This window comes from Capricornis sumatraensis, chromosome 9 (genome assembly GCF_032405125.1).
Source record: "Capricornis sumatraensis isolate serow.1 chromosome 9, serow.2, whole genome shotgun sequence".
In the NCBI taxonomy this organism is placed as follows: Eukaryota; Metazoa; Chordata; class Mammalia; order Artiodactyla; family Bovidae; genus Capricornis; species Capricornis sumatraensis.
The window spans coordinates 95,030,016-95,046,960 of record NC_091077.1 but is presented as its reverse complement, the minus strand read 5'-3'; the positions used below and the strand labels follow the sequence as shown (position 1 = coordinate 95,046,960).

The 16,945-nt window shown below is 40.4% G+C and overlaps 1 protein-coding gene across 1 annotated transcript in view; it reads left to right on the top strand.

The window, feature by feature from the left end:
• PCSK1 (proprotein convertase subtilisin/kexin type 1) overlaps nt 1-16,641 on the top strand; it is a 49,537-nt gene extending 32,896 nt beyond the window's left edge. The window contains exons 10-14 of the mRNA XM_068980228.1: nt 8,018-8,251; nt 10,534-10,691; nt 12,010-12,143; nt 13,878-14,039; nt 16,264-16,641. Coding sequence (XP_068836329.1) covers nt 8,018-8,251; nt 10,534-10,691; nt 12,010-12,143; nt 13,878-14,039; nt 16,264-16,641 — 1,066 coding nt within the window. The remainder of the gene's footprint in view (nt 1-8,017; nt 8,252-10,533; nt 10,692-12,009; nt 12,144-13,877; nt 14,040-16,263) is intronic.
• Nucleotides 16,642-16,945: the final 304 nt, after the last annotated feature.

The window sequence follows — 16,945 nt, the reverse complement described above, 5'->3', positions numbered from 1 at the left end:
AGTTACCGTTGGGCTTGTAATCTGTGGGTTTTAATTGTTTATTTATTTTTCCTCCCTGTTATGTTGCCGTTTTGCTTCCAAGGCTCGCCACAGACTCGGCAGTGAGAATGTTTCCTGGTGTTTGGAAACTTCTCTCTTTTTAAGACTCCCTTCCCGGGACGGAGCTCCCTCCCTACCTCTTTTGTCTTTTTTTTTTTGTCTTTTATATTTTTTCTTACCTCTTTTTGAAGACAATGAGCTGCTTTTCTGGGTGCCTGATGTCCTCTGCCAGCATTCAGAAGTTGTTTTGTGGAATTTACTCAGCATTTAAATGTTCTTTTGATGAATTTGTGGGGGAGAAAGTGGTCTCCCCGTTCTATTCCTCCACCATCTTAGGACCGCCCCCTATGCTGTAATTTTTTTAGTCCGTCTATATTAAGAGCACCTTCTCACATCCAAATCAATCTTCCCTGACCTTTAGAAACACATGCCCTCCTCCCACTCAGCTCTAAGGCCTTCTCACTTCTGGTTATTCCCACCGAGACAGACTTTGTCCAGATAGTCTCCTGTGGGTAGTATTAGGAATAACATGTTTTAAAAACTATCCCTTTTCTTTTTAGGTTATATAAGCCCAGTCGTAGAACTGACAAAACACATCAGGGGACATAAGAATTAAAAACAGGACTTTTATCTTTTTTGTAGTATACCATTCAGTTCAGTTCAGTTCAGTTCAGTCGCTCAGTGGTGTCCTACTCTTTGTGACCCCATGAATCGCAGCACGCCAGGCCTCCCTGTCCATCACCATCTCACGGAGTTCACTCAGACTCACGTCCATCGAGTCAGTGATGCCATCCAGCCATCTCATCCTCTGTCGTCCCCTTCTCCTCCTGCCCCCAATCCCTCCCAGCATCAGAGTCTTTTCCAGTGAATCAACTCTTTGCATGAGGTGGCCAAAGTACTGAAGTTTCAGCTTTAGCATCATTCCTTCCAAGAAATCGCAGGGCTGATCTCCTTCAGAATGGACTGGTTGGATCTCCTTGCAGTCCAAGGGACTCTCAATTGTCTTCTCCAACACCACAGTTCAAAAGCATCAATTCTTCGGCGGTCAGCCTTCTTCACAGTCCAACTCTCACATCCATACATGACTACTGGAAAAACCATAGCCTTGACTAGATGGACCTTAGTTGGCAAAGTAATGTCTCTGCTTCTGAATATACTATCTAAGTTGGTCATAACTTTTCTTTCAAGGAGTAAGCATCTTTTAATTTCATGGCTGCAGTCACCATCTGCAGTGATTTTGGAGCCCAAAAAGATAGTCTGACACTGTTTCCACTGTTTCCCTATCTATTTCCCATGAAGTGATGGGACCGGATGCCATGATCTTCGTTTTTTGAATGTTGAGCTTTAGGCCAACTTTTTCAGTCTCTTTCACTTTCAACAAGAGGCTTTTTAGTTCCTCTTCACTTTCTGCCATAAGGGTGGTGTCATCTGAATATCTGAGGTTATTGATATGTTTCCTGGCAATCTTGATTCCAGCTTGTGTTTCTTCCAGTCCAGCGTTTCTCATGATGTACTCTGCATAGAAGTTAAAGAAGCAGGGTGACAATATACAGCCTTGATGTACTCCTTTTTCTATTTGGAACCAGTCTGTTGTTCCATGTTCAGTTCTAACTGCTGCTTCCTGTCCTGCATATATATACCATTATATAAATGCAAATCTTACTAAAGCCATTCATGCTTAAACACCCTTGTCCATTGATATCAGTTACTGTTTCTGATAATTTCCTTAAGATAAACATTTACAACTGAAATTCTGGTGTCAAAAGGAATGCATGCTTTAATGATCTTGATACATATTGTCAAGTTAGTCTAGAAAGACTGTACCATTTTATATTCCCATCAGCAATATACATGTGAAAGTGTCAGTTTCCTAAAGCCTTATCAAACCTATATTTATTATCTTTTAAAATGTTTGCTACTTTGATAGGTGAAAATGGCATCTCATCTTTATATGCTTTTATTTTATTACTAATGAAGCTCAATATTTTATGTTCTTTTGCCATTTATCATCTGTGATTGCTGTTTATGACATTGATTTTGTTTTATGGTCTTAGTTAGAAAAGCTACTAATGCTCAGTTAGTTGGCATTTACCTTTTAATTTTATTTACATGTAATTTTTAATTTAATGAAGTTACTATGTATACAGTTACCATTATCAGTCTCTAAGTTCTTTTTTTTTTCCTTTTTTTATGCTCAGGGAAATCCTTGCAACCCCAAAGTATATAAATATACATTTATGTGTCTTTTATTAGATATTTATTTTCTAAATCCCCCTGGAATTTATTTTAGTGTATGCTACCAAATAGGGATTTAGCAACATTTCCCCTTCAAAATCGTTATTCAATAGTCTAATACTTAATACAGAGGAAAAACCTTCTGTCTCACACTGTATGCCCACACCTTTTTATTCATCCTTATTTCTGCTTTCTGATGTTGTGTGGTGAGAAATCTTTAAATGTTAAGTCGGGTGCTATGGTTGAGTGATAGAGGAAGTGTTTAAACTTACAGATTACTGTTATCCTTCCTAATAAGCAGGTAATCCTAGAATACCATCCATCTTCTCTACAGAGAAGACAAAGCAGTCCCCTCATGTCATGTTCGGTAGATGAGGTTCGTGGTAGCAGAACAGAACGCCTGGCCTGGGCCATAGCTGGAAAAGGTGTGCACTTGCTAGATGTGCACTGCATCACTCCAGGAGCCCTGGGACCACCCGTGGAGTTGCGGTTTAGTCTCTGGTATCTCAGTTATGATGCCACGGCAGCTAAGCAAGACAGGCTGAGTGAGGCTCGTATCAAAGCCTACCTACTTGGAGGAACTGGAAAGGTATCTGATTAGGGAAGAGCAAATCCAGATGCTCAATCAGAAACAAGCAAATCTGAAGCTCTTGGGTCCAGCAGAAAAGCTGTGCTCAGAATCTGAGCTCAGTTTTAACAGGTAGAGGATGGACAGAGAGCAAAGTCTACAGGCACAAGCAAAGACTAGCATCGGCAGCCCCAAACCACATGTAAGGGAAGATCAGCTAAGCAGTGAAGAGGGCAGGGAACTCTTGGCCTCAAGTCCCAGGCATGCCACTAGCTATGTGACCTTAGGCAAATTAACCTCCAGTTGAGTGCTTGATTTATCATTTATAAAATAGAGGGGCCAGATCAGATCATTTTTTTTTCTAGCCTTTTCCTTTTAAAAGGATCCTCCAGTTTGAAATTGAAGGTGTCAGCTTATACAGATCATCTAACATGAATTGCTGAGATTGGTGGGAAGAGGTCCAGAGTGGAAGAAGTAAGATCTTATGAAAGCAAGTAGTTACACAGGTGGTGAAAAAAGATCATGTCATTTATGACTTTAGGATATAAGTTTTAGCTCCAGGGAGCTTTTAGAAGAAAACTTTCCTTAAAAATCTTGTCTTCCCTATCCAACACCTATCAGATGCATACAAATATAACCAGCCAGACCTAGCCATCTTCTCTAGTGACCAGAATAGTAGAAACATTCATCTAACTGAACAGATGTAATGTTATTTTGACTAAGAACTGAAATTTTAAAATTGTCATATCTGATTTCTAAAATTTCAAGCCTCCTCTTTCAGTATAAAGAGAAAATTACCTAAGGATGATCTAGCCTCATTAATCTCAGCTAATTCCTAATGGATCACTTTATAAAGCAGGGGCTCCACAGATTGTTACAAAACATATGAGGTCCAAGAACTTATTTGCAACTAGATGCAGAAATGTTTAAAAGTGTGTGTCTGGCATTTTGGGGAGAATCGTTTGCGGTTCCATCAGATTCTTATGCTGCTCATGATTTAAGAGACATTAAGAGTCTATGATCTCCCTGGTGTATGTAATAAGAATTTAATTCCTTTAATTTTGATTCAGTCATCGTAAGATGGACATAATCTATCTTAACATTTATAAACTTCCTGCCAAAGTACATACAAATATTGAGATGTCTGTTCTCAGATGGACAGTTTTCTCTGCTCTATTCAGTTGTCTATACCAGATGCCTAATTTTACTTCAGAAAATCTGAATGCCAGAATTTCTAGAAGAGTCCTAGACAAACATGATTGGGAGAATCATTTAACCCTGTGTTCTTCCTTAAGTAACAACTATGGAGAATGAAGAACAACTCTGGGCTAAATTTATCATCAATAACAGCATTCAGCATTTATCAGGCTACTACTATCGGCCATAACCGGTGCTAATCTCTTTATATACAATGCTAATTCCAATTCTTACAACATCCTTGTGACATATAAATTATTAATTACATTTTATTAAGGATGAAACTGAGGCTTAGAGAGGTTGGGAAATGTAACCAAGAAATGACTAAAATCTTTAACGGCCAGGCTTACCTAGTTGTGATTAGAGGCTAAACCAGGTAGCCTCTAAGACTTTTTCATTTTAGAATTTTGTCTCCAGAATACTTTACCTAAATTTTCCTAATAGAAGCAATGCTTAATTTCAATGTTTAATTCCACAGCCCTTATTTTCTGTAAACATATCCTTGATTAGCAACCCAATGCATATTTTTAAAAATTTAATTATTGTGGATGCCATTGATGAGCGAGATGCTGATTAACAGAGGAAGGCTGTCAGGAAAGAGATGCATTGCTGTTAGAAGAAGGTCCTTTTCACATTAGGAAATGCAATCACTCAAATGAAAAATAACTCTGTTAGAGAAATAGCCTTAATTTTCCTAACTGCCTGACAATGAAGCCTCTTTGGATATTTTGCAAAGAATAGGTAAAAGAAAATAATCAAAAATAAAACAAAACCTGCAAGTGAATAAAAACCAATGCTCTAACTATAGAAATCTGCTTCGTGTTTGATTAGAATCATTATCAAGACCATGACTTTTACCTCCTTGGTACCTACCCTCATCCCAACACACACACACACACACACACACACACACACACACACACAAACACACATGAGAGTCCAAGGGGTAAACTGGCATGTGGCCCACAGACTACCTCAGTGAGTCCACCTTTGGTAAGAAGCTTTTACCTAAAACTCCTTTTAAAAGACTAGAAGGAAGCAAGAATTTCAATAACATGCTATATAGGCCAGAATTAGTTTCCACATGGAGAAAACAGCCATTTCCGCTCAGCTAGTTAATTATTCGTCAACATGGGATGGCCAATGTGGATACGAGATGTACAATGAAGGATAATATATATGATCCTGGGCAGATTGGAGGTCAGACTGTCATACTCGACCTCTCATCTTAGAGGTGAGTCCACTCAGGCCCAGGGAGATGAAGTGGCTTGCTTAAGGTCACACAGGTCCTTGGTAATAGAATATAATTTAATGTGCTTTTTACTACTCCCTATTCTGACGCCATGATTCTGACCCCAGTGACTTCTAATTACCTTAATTAGGTCGATACTTGTATTCTTTCTTTCAACTCCTATTATTGTAGCTGTAACACAAAACTGGCTAGACAGCTTTTTCAGATAAAAAATCCCTCCCTACCCTCAGGTATTTTTGGCTCAGTAGGTTCAGGGTGGGACTCAAGAATGTTCATTATTTACAAGTGTGCCAGGTGATTATGATGCAAGCAGCCTTGAACCTTGGAGAATCACTGAACTAGAGTCTTTCCAAGGGTTCTACCAGTCACTCCCTGGGTTGAAGCATGCCATTTGCCAGGAGCTCAGCTGAGCAGAGAGAGGGCATATTAAGCTGCTAGGTGTCAGAGCAGCTTTAAAGTAACACACCAAAAATGAAAGAGTTAAGCCTTCAATCACATACCACGATGGTATAAGCCAGAGAAAACACCAACTTTCCCTGTTCCATTTCCCCCCACCCTCTCCCATGGAAAGGTGCACCAGTTGAAGGTCAGGTTAAAAGTATGGACATGGGGGCTTGTTGTCTCACTGTTGAGGGAGCCAATGCAAGCCTCTGATAGTTTCCTGGACTCTGGGATAGGGTGGGGGTGAGGGGGGAGGCTGGAAGTGGAGAAGTCCTGGGCACTGAGTCAGAGTGGGGAGAGGTATTTTCAAGGTTTCCCCCTCTTCCGCCCATCAGGAAGCCTTGGCCGAGGTGCCCATGACCTCAGATAAGAAGGCCCAGGAATGTAAATATGCAAAGAGCTTGCTGGGAGAGGAGGACTGGAGTCCTTGACTACTACAGCTTCCTTCAGAGAGGGTGATGCGTGGGCTTGGCACCCAGGCTGGCATGCAGACGGCAGCGTGCCCACGAGGCCACCAGCTACAGACTTTGTAAAGCTTCTTATGAGGACTGGGATTTCAACAAGGAGCAGACTCCTCCATGTTTAGGAGCGTGCTCTGCCCCCTGTTGTCACTAAGGGATTGTTAAACCAGTCCATGACCAGCTCTGGGGAGACAACACCCAACTGAGCCAGACTCCCCTGTTGGCTGTTTCACAACCTAGTGGCAAGATAGAACCCTGGAGGATGCAATTTAGGCATTTCTTTATCTAAATAAGGCTTGACTGGCCTGATAGGAACAATGCAGGTCTCAGAGCTAAGGAAAGGCCTGAGATCATGAAAGACTTCTAATGACTAACGGCAGTAAGTTTTAAAATTGTATTTAAGGCTAGTTAACACTTAGACACGTTCAACCATCCAACCAGCTAATATTTACCCAGCAAATACCCTGTGCCTGGCATTCTTCTGACTGGTTGGTACACATCAGAGAACAAGAAGGATAAAAATCTCAGCCCTTTTCATTGCCGATTCTAGGATGGGAGACAGATGCTAATAACACACAAAACAAATGAGTTGCTCAGTATGTTAGAAGATGATAAGCAGTATAAAAGAAAAACAATGCACAGCAAGATAAGAGAGCACAGGAGTATTATGGGGGAGTTGAAATCTTAAATAAGGTGATCAGGGAAGGCTTTGTCTTCATTATTAACAGACCCAACACGCCCACGTACCTCTGATTTATCCTTATATTGCTATTAAATTAATTTTACCAAGACTTCTGATTATACCATTTCATTGCTCAAAAATCCTCTATGGCGCCCCCTTGCACAAAGGATAAAGTATAAGTTCCTTTTCCTGGTATTCAAGGTCCTCACCACCTGGCTCAGTATTCCTCTTTGCCTCTTCCTTTCTCCGGTAAACCAGATGGTTACCGTACTCTGGGCATATCCTGTACTTCCCCTGCTCAGAGGTTTTGTTTCGTTGACTAATCTCTCTCATTCCCGCTCTCCACTTCTTAACGTTCTACCCATTCTTTAAAGTTCATCTCAAAATATTTCCTCCTAGAAGAGCCTTCCTAGAACCCTTCCATCCCCAAAGAATTATTTCTCCTTCAAAGTCCAACAATACATTATGGTATGAATGCAGGATTCAATAGATACAGTTATTAAAAAGACTTAGTTCTTTTACTGGATTTGAAGCCTGGCATGCTGCAGTCCATGGGGTCTCAAAGAATTGGATATGACTAAGCAACTGAACTGACTGAAGCTTCTTAAAGACATGAACTACTTCCTTGCATATTCCCACTCTGTTCAGCAAGTTGCCTTGTAAGAATGAGCTCAAGTCGCTAAGAGCTTCTTGACACTTTTGCCATATTAAAAAAGAGACAAAAAAATATTTAGGAGCGGGTAACCAGTCCATGTCTAAATCTGAGTCTTCCTAAGAAGGAAGTCAAGACCTCAACTGTGGGTTCATAATGTTGAAAATTCTTAGGTTGTTAATGGACTGCATAAGAATGGAGGACACAAAGGAAGTGTCATCATTTTTAATTTTTGCTCCAGTCAAGTGTAAGTCATTAGAACTTGGTCCTACATTTCTACAGTACTGAAAACCAAAATTTAATAATTTATAAGACTGAATTTTAAATTCTGAATGAAAGTGATACCAATAGTGATACACACTAAAATTGCGGAGGCACAGTTGCAAAAGACACTTTGCCATCTCTGAATGGAGATGCTTGTTTTCAACACTTGCTTTTGCAAGGAAACTCCTTTTTGTCCCTGAACATTTTTCGGTCGCTTCCTGTCCAGTCCAACTCTCACCTGGCGAGATATGCAGCACCTGGTTGTATGGACCTCTGAGTATGACCCGCTGGCCAATAACCCTGGATGGAAAAAGAACGGAGCAGGCTTGATGGTGAACAGTCGATTTGGATTCGGGCTGCTAAATGCCAAAGCTCTGGTGGATTTGGCTGATCCCAGCACCTGGAGCAGTGTGCCTGAGAAGAAGGAATGTGTTGTCAAGGACAATGACTTTAAGCCCAGGTAAGTGTCTCCAGGAATTTTAAACAATTGTGTGCCATGGCACTATTTGAGAATGATGCTTGTCACTCTGCCTAATTTTTCACCCTTACCCTTCTGAAGTAGATGGGGATGGCATTTTCCAGTGTTCCCCATGGCTCCATGAGAGGTCACAGAGACCAAAGATTTGCAAATCATGTTAACAACACACTTGTATTTTCCTTTCATAGCCCATCTCCAACAATATGGCAGTAAGCTAATGTGCACCAACTCGGTGGATATGAGTTTGAGCAAGCTCCGGGAGTTGGTGATGGATAGGGAAGCCTGGCATGCTGCAGTTCATGGGGTTGCAAAGAGTCAGACATGACTGAGCAACCGAACTGAATGTGCTCCACTGTCCTATAGACCACTAAGAAAAATCACTGCCAATTAAACGATTTCAAATCATCAGTTTATTAAAATTCATCCCAAATTCAAAGATGTTAAGTTTTTTTTTTTAATGCATCTTAGAATTGATGAGATGCAGCACTTGCCAACCAGTGTTACCCAAAACCGACTTCCAAAAGAACCCTGCTTTATGCCCCAAGGCTTTCATTTAGAATATACTTGTCCCACTACATTTAGGTGCAGAAGCAGAATCTGGTATCAAGACAACCACAACTATATTGAAGGCACACTCACACAAAATATCCAAGGGTGGGAGGCTTGGAGGGCATGCATTAGGGAGATAAAATCATTTCTGAAAAAGTTATGTTTCAGTAATGGACCATTTTTGGATTAATATAAGACAAACCTGTTTGAATTTGATGCCATAACAAATGATTTATTGCATTCAAATATCTGTGTTTGTGTTCCTTACCATTTGCTTTTCTCCCCTTATGTTCAGAACTCAACATGAGATCTACCCCCTTAAATTGTTAAGTGTACAATACATAACTGTTAACTATTGGTACAATGTATAGCTGATCTTTAGAACTTACTCATGTTGCTTAACTGAAACTTGATGCGCACTGATTAGTAACTCTCCATCTCCCACCCCGACAAGCCCAAGAAAACCAACATTCCACTGTCTGAGTCTATGAATTCAACTATTTCAGAAATCTTGTATGAATAGAATTATGCAATATTTATCTACCTGTGACTGGTTCATTTGCCCATCATAATGTCTTCCCATTGTATCCATACTGTCACATATAGCAGAATTTCCTTCTTTTTTAAAGCTAACGTTCCATTGTATATACATGTCATATTTTCCTTATCCATTCATCTATTGAGGAATATCTAGGTTGTCCCCCTATGTTGGCTATTAAGAATAATACTGCAATGAACATGGGGATGCTGGTAACTCTTTGAGACCCCAATTTCAATCGCTTTGAATAAATATCCAGAAGTGACATTGCTGGATCATATGGTAGTTTTATTTTCTAAGGAAGTTTTATATTGTTTTATATACTGGCTGCGCCATTTTGCATGCCCACCAATTGTGCAAGAGCTCCAATTTCTCCACATCCTCACCAACACTTGTCTTTTCTTATTTTTTTATCTTTATTTTTTTTTAAGTAAAAGTCATCCTGATCTTGATGGGTATCTTGATTTGGACCTTGATTTGAATTTCCCTGATGATTAATTATGGTGAACTTTGTCCCCACCCCCCAAATATCAATTGGCCACTTGTATGTCTTCTTTGGAGAAATGTCTATTCAGGTCCTCAGCTCATTGTTTTGAATCAGATTGTTAGGATTTTTGCTATTAAGTTATAGGAGTTCTTATGTATTTTAGAGATTAACCGTTTCTCACATATTGTCTAGTGTTCTTAGGTTGCCTTTTCAGTTTGTTTCCTTTGATGTGGTCCTGCTTGCTTATTTTTATTTATCTTTTGTTTCCTGTGCTTTGATTGTCATATCCATTAAATCACTGCCAAGACCAATGTCATAAAACTTTTCCCCTATGTTTTCTTCTAGAAGTTTTGCAGTTTCAGGTCTAATGGGTGGGTTTATTTCTGGGTTTCCACTCTGTTCTGTTTATCTGTATGTATGTGTGCTTGCATGCTCAGTCCTGGCTCTTTGAGACCCTATGGACTATAGCTCGCCAGGCTCCTCTGTCCTTGGACTTTTCCAGGCAAGATTACTGGAATGGCTTGCCATTTCCTCCTCCAGGGATTTATCAGCCTGTCTTCATGGGGTTCTTCTCATAACAGAGGTAACACGCCTAGCTGAGTATCTACTTAAGAGTGCTGTGTACACATTTCCATAAAATGTAAGGAAGAGATACAACTTTGTTCACTGATGATTATTTAATGTATTTAGAGCCCTGAAAGCTAATGGAGAAGTCATCATAGAAATTCCAACAAGAGCTTGTGAAGGTCAAGAAAATGCTATCAAGTCACTGGAACATGTGCAATTTGAAGCAACAATTGAATATTCCCGCAGAGGAGACCTTCATGTCACCCTCACTTCGGCCGCTGGTAAGTTTAAAAAAAAAAATTCAATTTATTCTAAACTATGTGTTTAAAATTTTAAGCATAAATTAAATGCTTTCAAATCAATGATTGATATTTGCTTCTATATAGGCCTAAGTCTTTCAATAGATACTTTCAGGTCTTAAAAAATATGCTTAATTTTTTTGGGCATCAGAACTCTATTTACCTTGCTTATTTCAACTGATCCTTAGATAAGCAAAGAATGACGTTTACTCAAATAATACCAATTAATAAACCCTCTGAGTTATGCATTTTCAAATTGTGTTCATTTTCCCAAGTCACTGATCTATATCATTCATTTCTCTCATTAGTGAAAGTTAGTCTAATAATTAAACTGACAGATACATCAGACACATCCAAGGAATTAATTAAAAAACCAAGAATTCTGACCTATGAGAGTTGAGAAGACTACAGAAATTTTCCACAATTACATGATTAAGGGTTTATGGTATGATATATTGACATTTGTCCTTTCCTGAAAGGTTACTAAATCAAACAAGATCATGGGTGGTAAAGAGTTTGTGAAATATAAGCTACAATCCAACTAGGAGAAGCTGTCCCAATCCTTTTTTATACTTTAATAGGATTCAACTGACTAAATTCAATTCCCATAAATGATGTATGAAAAAGATGAGCTATCTGTATAACATCCTTCTAGAACATGAACTTACTAGAGGTTTGGAGCTGGCTCTGTTAATTTTGGAAATGTGCTTTCTTAATATCTGGGAACTGGCCCCAAATACTAGTAGAATGCTTTTCCACTGACATTTTCTCTTGAAAATATTATTTACTGATCTATAGAGAACTTGGATGTGAAAATTTACAGTAACTTTTACTAGGAATTTTTATATCAAAAGATATTAGTAAATTATACATGGTTTTATTAGGTCTATGCTGCATTATAGACTCAGGAACCTATTAAATTTTAAAATTTTTCTCTTAAATTTCAAAGTGATAGTTCCATTAATATGTATGTTAGGTCTCTGACTCTCTTTAATGTAGTTCATAAGCATAGTTCTCTGAGTTCTCCTTATTCAAATAAACCTTATTCAATATATCCATCCATTATGTATTTTTCTAGGATATTTACTGAAAACTTATTATGTGCCAGGCAATGCACTAAGTACTGTGAATAAAACTTTTTTTCCCTTGGGCATGTTGCCATCCTGGCATTATATTCAAAGGGGAAATTCAGAAGGCTTATGTCTTCCCCCTCTCACTCTCAGTTATCAAACACTGGAGTGCGTCCTGCTATGCGTTCTCTCAGGACACTCATTAGCTTGTGTTTCTTGCATGAAAACAGGAACCAGTACCGTACTGTTGGCTGAAAGAGAGCGGGACACATCTCCCAATGGCTTTAAGAACTGGGACTTCATGTCTGTTCACACATGGGGAGAGAATCCCATAGGCACTTGGACTTTGAAAATTACAGACATGGTAAGTATGAATGAGAGGATACTGAACCACAAGCTCACTTTTAAAGTTAGTGCATCAGTAAGGACCCAAAGGAACTTTGATCACTTCTTAGAGAGGCCAAGGAGAAGGTATATATGTTTTAAGCTATGCCCACTTGGCTATAAAAATAATAATTTTTTTAAAAAATTAGGCACCAGCCATGTAAGAAGGAAGAAAAAACATTTTGATACATATCATGACAGACTGTGGGACAAATGTTTCCATGTCAGAACACAGCCAGCCACATGAGCTACTCAGACACCAGAATCAGCTGTATTCATAAGCGTGGTTGTGAATGCTACACCAGCTTAACTATGACACTCTGCTGGGGTCAAGGCTTCCCAGGTGGTGCTAGTGGTAAAGAATCTGCCTATCAGTGCAGGAGATGCAAGAGATGGGGGTTCATTTCCTGGGTCAGGAGCTTCCCCTGGAGTAGGAAGTAGCCAGTATTCTTGCCTGGAATATTCCATGGACAGAGGAGCCTGGGAAGCTACAGGTCATGAGGTTGCAAAGAGGTTGCGAAGAGTTATGACTGAGCAACTAATATCTGCTGGGGTCATATAAAGAAACTCTTAACAATATTTACTACAGTGGTTATTTAGAAGTAGTTTACTTGTTAGACAAAATATTTTATTTAATATGATTTTTTTGTTTTATTTCAGTTATGAAACAAGCAAAAGTATTTCTCAGTTTTCTTTGTTTGCTAACACTCTGATATTCTTCTATAATTGTAACACAGTCCCTAAAAATAGTTTCAGAGCAAAATTCAAATTCAGTTGACTCATTTATTTTTGTATCATTTCTCTAGCATTTTCTATAGGTGAACATATAAATGAATGGTGTTTCGGGTTCAAGCTCTCCAGAGCTAGCAGTGTTATAAGGATCAGTAGCACCAGATTTAATGTCTAGATAACTTTTCAAAAATAAATGATTTAAAATCCTTGAAGATGTCAATTAAATTAATACAAATTCTACAGTCATTGTTACTTTTTTCTCTGAGAACAGCTTTCACCTAAAGACTGTTAAAATTGTGATTTAGCCATGGAAGTGGTAAAAATTTCTGCTCTCACACGGGGAAGAAGAAAATGTTTTTAGTTGATGGTTCTGTTCCTGAAGTTGGCCTCCATTCTTTAACTCAACGTCACCACAAGGAAACTAAGAAAATCTGTTAACCAAGATGGGACTGTTTTATATCAAGTTTGCAAAATCTGACTACTGTTTTAGAGTAGTCTTTTTTTTAATATTTTAGATTTTAGCATATTATTTTTAACATAATTGTTGAGCCTGTAAAAATTATTATTCCCATAAATATACAGTTCCTAAGGACTGCTCAGTGTTGAAGGCTATTTATAATACTCCAGACTTTCATTCCAGTGGAATGTTTCTACAAGTTGATAATTGGTAAATATAATTCCCATTATATAAGGGACTATCAACTTTTCAAGAACACACCCAATATAGAAAAGAAGGTTCACGTAGAGAGTTCTCCTTTTCAAATTAAAAACAACCAGTTTGTAAATCTCTGAACCTGTCAACTACTCATTTTCATAGCAAGAGTGAGTCTAGCGATTTACGTCTTTGTACACAGAGCTCTACACACGGAATGCACAGAATTTGAAAATTAGATTTTCACTATAAAATCTCTCAGCTATCTTGAAGCCATGTGTTTTATACTGCTCAGAACACACACTAACATTATGTATGCTTATTCGTTAGTCTGGAAGAATGCAAAACGAAGGAAGAATCGTGAACTGGAAGCTGATCCTGCACGGGACCTCTTCCCAACCAGAGCACATGAAAGAGCCCCGGGTGTACACGTCCTATAACACTGTGCAGAACGACCGAAGAGGGGTGGAGAAGGTGGTGGATCCCAGGGAGGTCTGTGTGGCTCTGTTCTTCCTGGCATGCTCTTCTCTGAACTGGGCTTCCCAGGTGGCGCTGGTGGTAAAGGACCTGCCTGCCAGTGCAGGAGACATAAGAGATGTGGGTTCAATCCCTGGGTCAGGAAGATCCCCTGGAGGAGGGCAGGGCAACCCACTCTAGGATTCTTGCCTGGAGAATCCCATGGACAGAGGAGCCTGGCGGGCTACGGTCCATAGGGTCACAAAGACTTGGACATGACTGAAGCGACTTAGTATGCACACACAATCAACAGTGTAGTGGGTGAACCTGCCCCTAACTTTTAGGCAGGACGTGAGTTAAAAAATGGGTTGGGAGGAAAGGAAGTAGAAGTGAACTTTACTTTTGATAGAAAATTGTCTCACCTCCTCTTTTATCCAAAATTTAGAAATTAAAATGAATGAATTCAATATTATTCAATTCTCAAACATGAATTTTCTCCATTTACAAGAGTATCAAATTTTAAAGAAAGCTATCTTTTTGTATGCTCACATATACCTAATGTTTGTATTGCACCTAGTTTTAAAGGATTTTCCACACTGTCTCATTTAACTTATAATGCTTATAACCTAAAAGGATAGATCTCAGTATGTCCATTTTACAGAAAGAAGACCAAAGGTCAAGTGACCAAATCATGCATGCTTCTCTTTACTAATTCCTTAACTGATGCTTCTTGGCAACTCCAAGGGGAGCTACAGAATCTCGGTTTTTCTCAGAAACTTGCTGAGGAAAGCTGAAGTCAGTCAGTTACAGTCCTGGGTCTCAGCCAGAAGCCACTGGCTTCTCCCTTATCAGATGGTGGGCAGAAAACACATTTTCTTTATCTATGTGTCCCCCAGGCCTCTGGCACTGTGCCTCAGATTGTAGCAGGTAGGTTATCAGAGTTTCCAGGACAACATTCCCTGAACAGGCCTGGCTCTGTGACGGGTGTTTTGGAAGATACAAAGACATTCTTTATTCAAGAAATGTATAAACTAGCTGTGTGACGGCCTCAGCTCATATTCTGGCCCCGTTTACATTCTGCAAAATAGCTTCCGCTGGGGCCCTATCCCGGAGGCCTCCTCGGCACAGTCCTGGAGGCAGGGGGCGCCCTGCAGGAACTTTTTCCTCCAAGATTCCCTAAGGGGTATTAACAGAACCCTTTGATTGTTTAGGACTTCCCTGGTGGTTCAGATGGTAAAATGTCTGCCTACAATGCAGGAGACCTGGGTTCAATCCCTGGGTCAGGAAGTTCCCCTGGAGAAGGAAATGGTAACCCACTCCAGTACTCTTGCCTGGAAAATCCCATGGACGGAGGAGCCTGGTGGGCTATAGTCCATGGGGTCACAAAGAGTCGGACACAACTGAGCGACTTCACTTTCACTTTTCTTTTGATTGTTAAAATAGTGAAATACTTCCACAACAGGTGACCAAGAAACATTTCTCTGATCTCTCCAGTGTCCCCCTTTCCTGGACCACTGCCCAAGTCTCTTCCCAGACCCTTTCTGACAATTCAGCGGCTGAAAGGGCAGCTCCTAACCGAGCAAGAGGCCTCCAGAGAGCTGCCACACGACAGCATTACTGGTGCCTCTGCAGGAAGTTCCTGCCTGTCTTACCAGCAGCTCCTTCCCAAAACACGGACGGGAGGAAACGGAGTGGCAAACTGTGGATTTTCCATAGGATAAGACCATACTATCTTTTACAATTAACTTTTCCATCCAGAACTTAGGACATTAAAGTGAATGAATTCAATGTTATCAAATTTCCTACCATGCATTCTACTACAGCAGGCTGAAAAGCAAAGGAAACCAACAGGTGTGCGTACTCACCTACATCATTCCATTCAGGCTTCAAAACCCACAGAAACGGAGGAATTCTTCCTGCCACATGACGGGGAGATTAAAAAGGTGCCAAAGCCCCTGGAGAAGGGAAAGGCTTCCCACTCCAGTATGCTGGCCTGGAGAATTCCATAGACTGGATAGTCCATGGGGTCACAAAGAGTTGGACACGACTGAGTGACTTCCACTTCACTTCACCTCAAAGATGCATTAGTGAATGGGGAAATGCAGACTGAAACCCCAGTTAGTGTGAGTCCAAGCTTTGCACTCTCTCTATTCCCCAGACGGCCTTGCGAGGCACAGGCAGTGGATGTGTGTTGTAGCTGCCTTGCTGGCTCCTAAATAACGAGCTTTCTCCCCCTGTCCGGTGGCTTTCTGTGTTTCAGGAGCAGCCTACACAAGAGGGCCCGAATGAGAATGCTCAGGCATCCCAAAGCCCCAGCGGCAGTAGAGTCGGGGGCAGAAGGGATGAGTTGGCAGAGAGTGCCCCTTCTGAGGCCATGCTGAGACTCCTGCAGAGCGCTTTCAGCAGAAACTCACCCTCAAAGCAATCACCAAAGAAGCCCCTAAGTGCGAAGCCCAACATCTCTTACGAAAATTTCTATGAAGCCCTGGAAAGGCTGAACAAACCTTCCCAGCTTAAAGACTCTGAGGACAGTCTGTATAACGACTATGTTGATGGCTTCTACAACACGAAACCTTACAAGCACAGGGACGACCGGCTGCTCCAAGCCCTGGTGGACCTTCTGAGGGAGGAAAATTAAAATATGTGATGGTCCAACGCTGGAGATAGTCACGCTTCTTCCTCCCCGCTTAGATTTTGCCTGTGTCTGAAGTGGGTGTTTTGTCCTTGATTCTTCTGCTTCTAATATCCTTTGCAGTACTTTTTCTTTTTCTCCCTAAACTGGATATTTGAAAGCTAGGAGCTCATGCAGTAAATCCAACTTCCTGAATTGATTGCACAAAGCTCGTCTTCCCTGCTTGCACAAGTCAAATGTTTTGTTCTTTCTGGGGCCACAGTTCACACCTGGTTCTCATACCACACGAGAACGCCTACTCAGGCCTCCC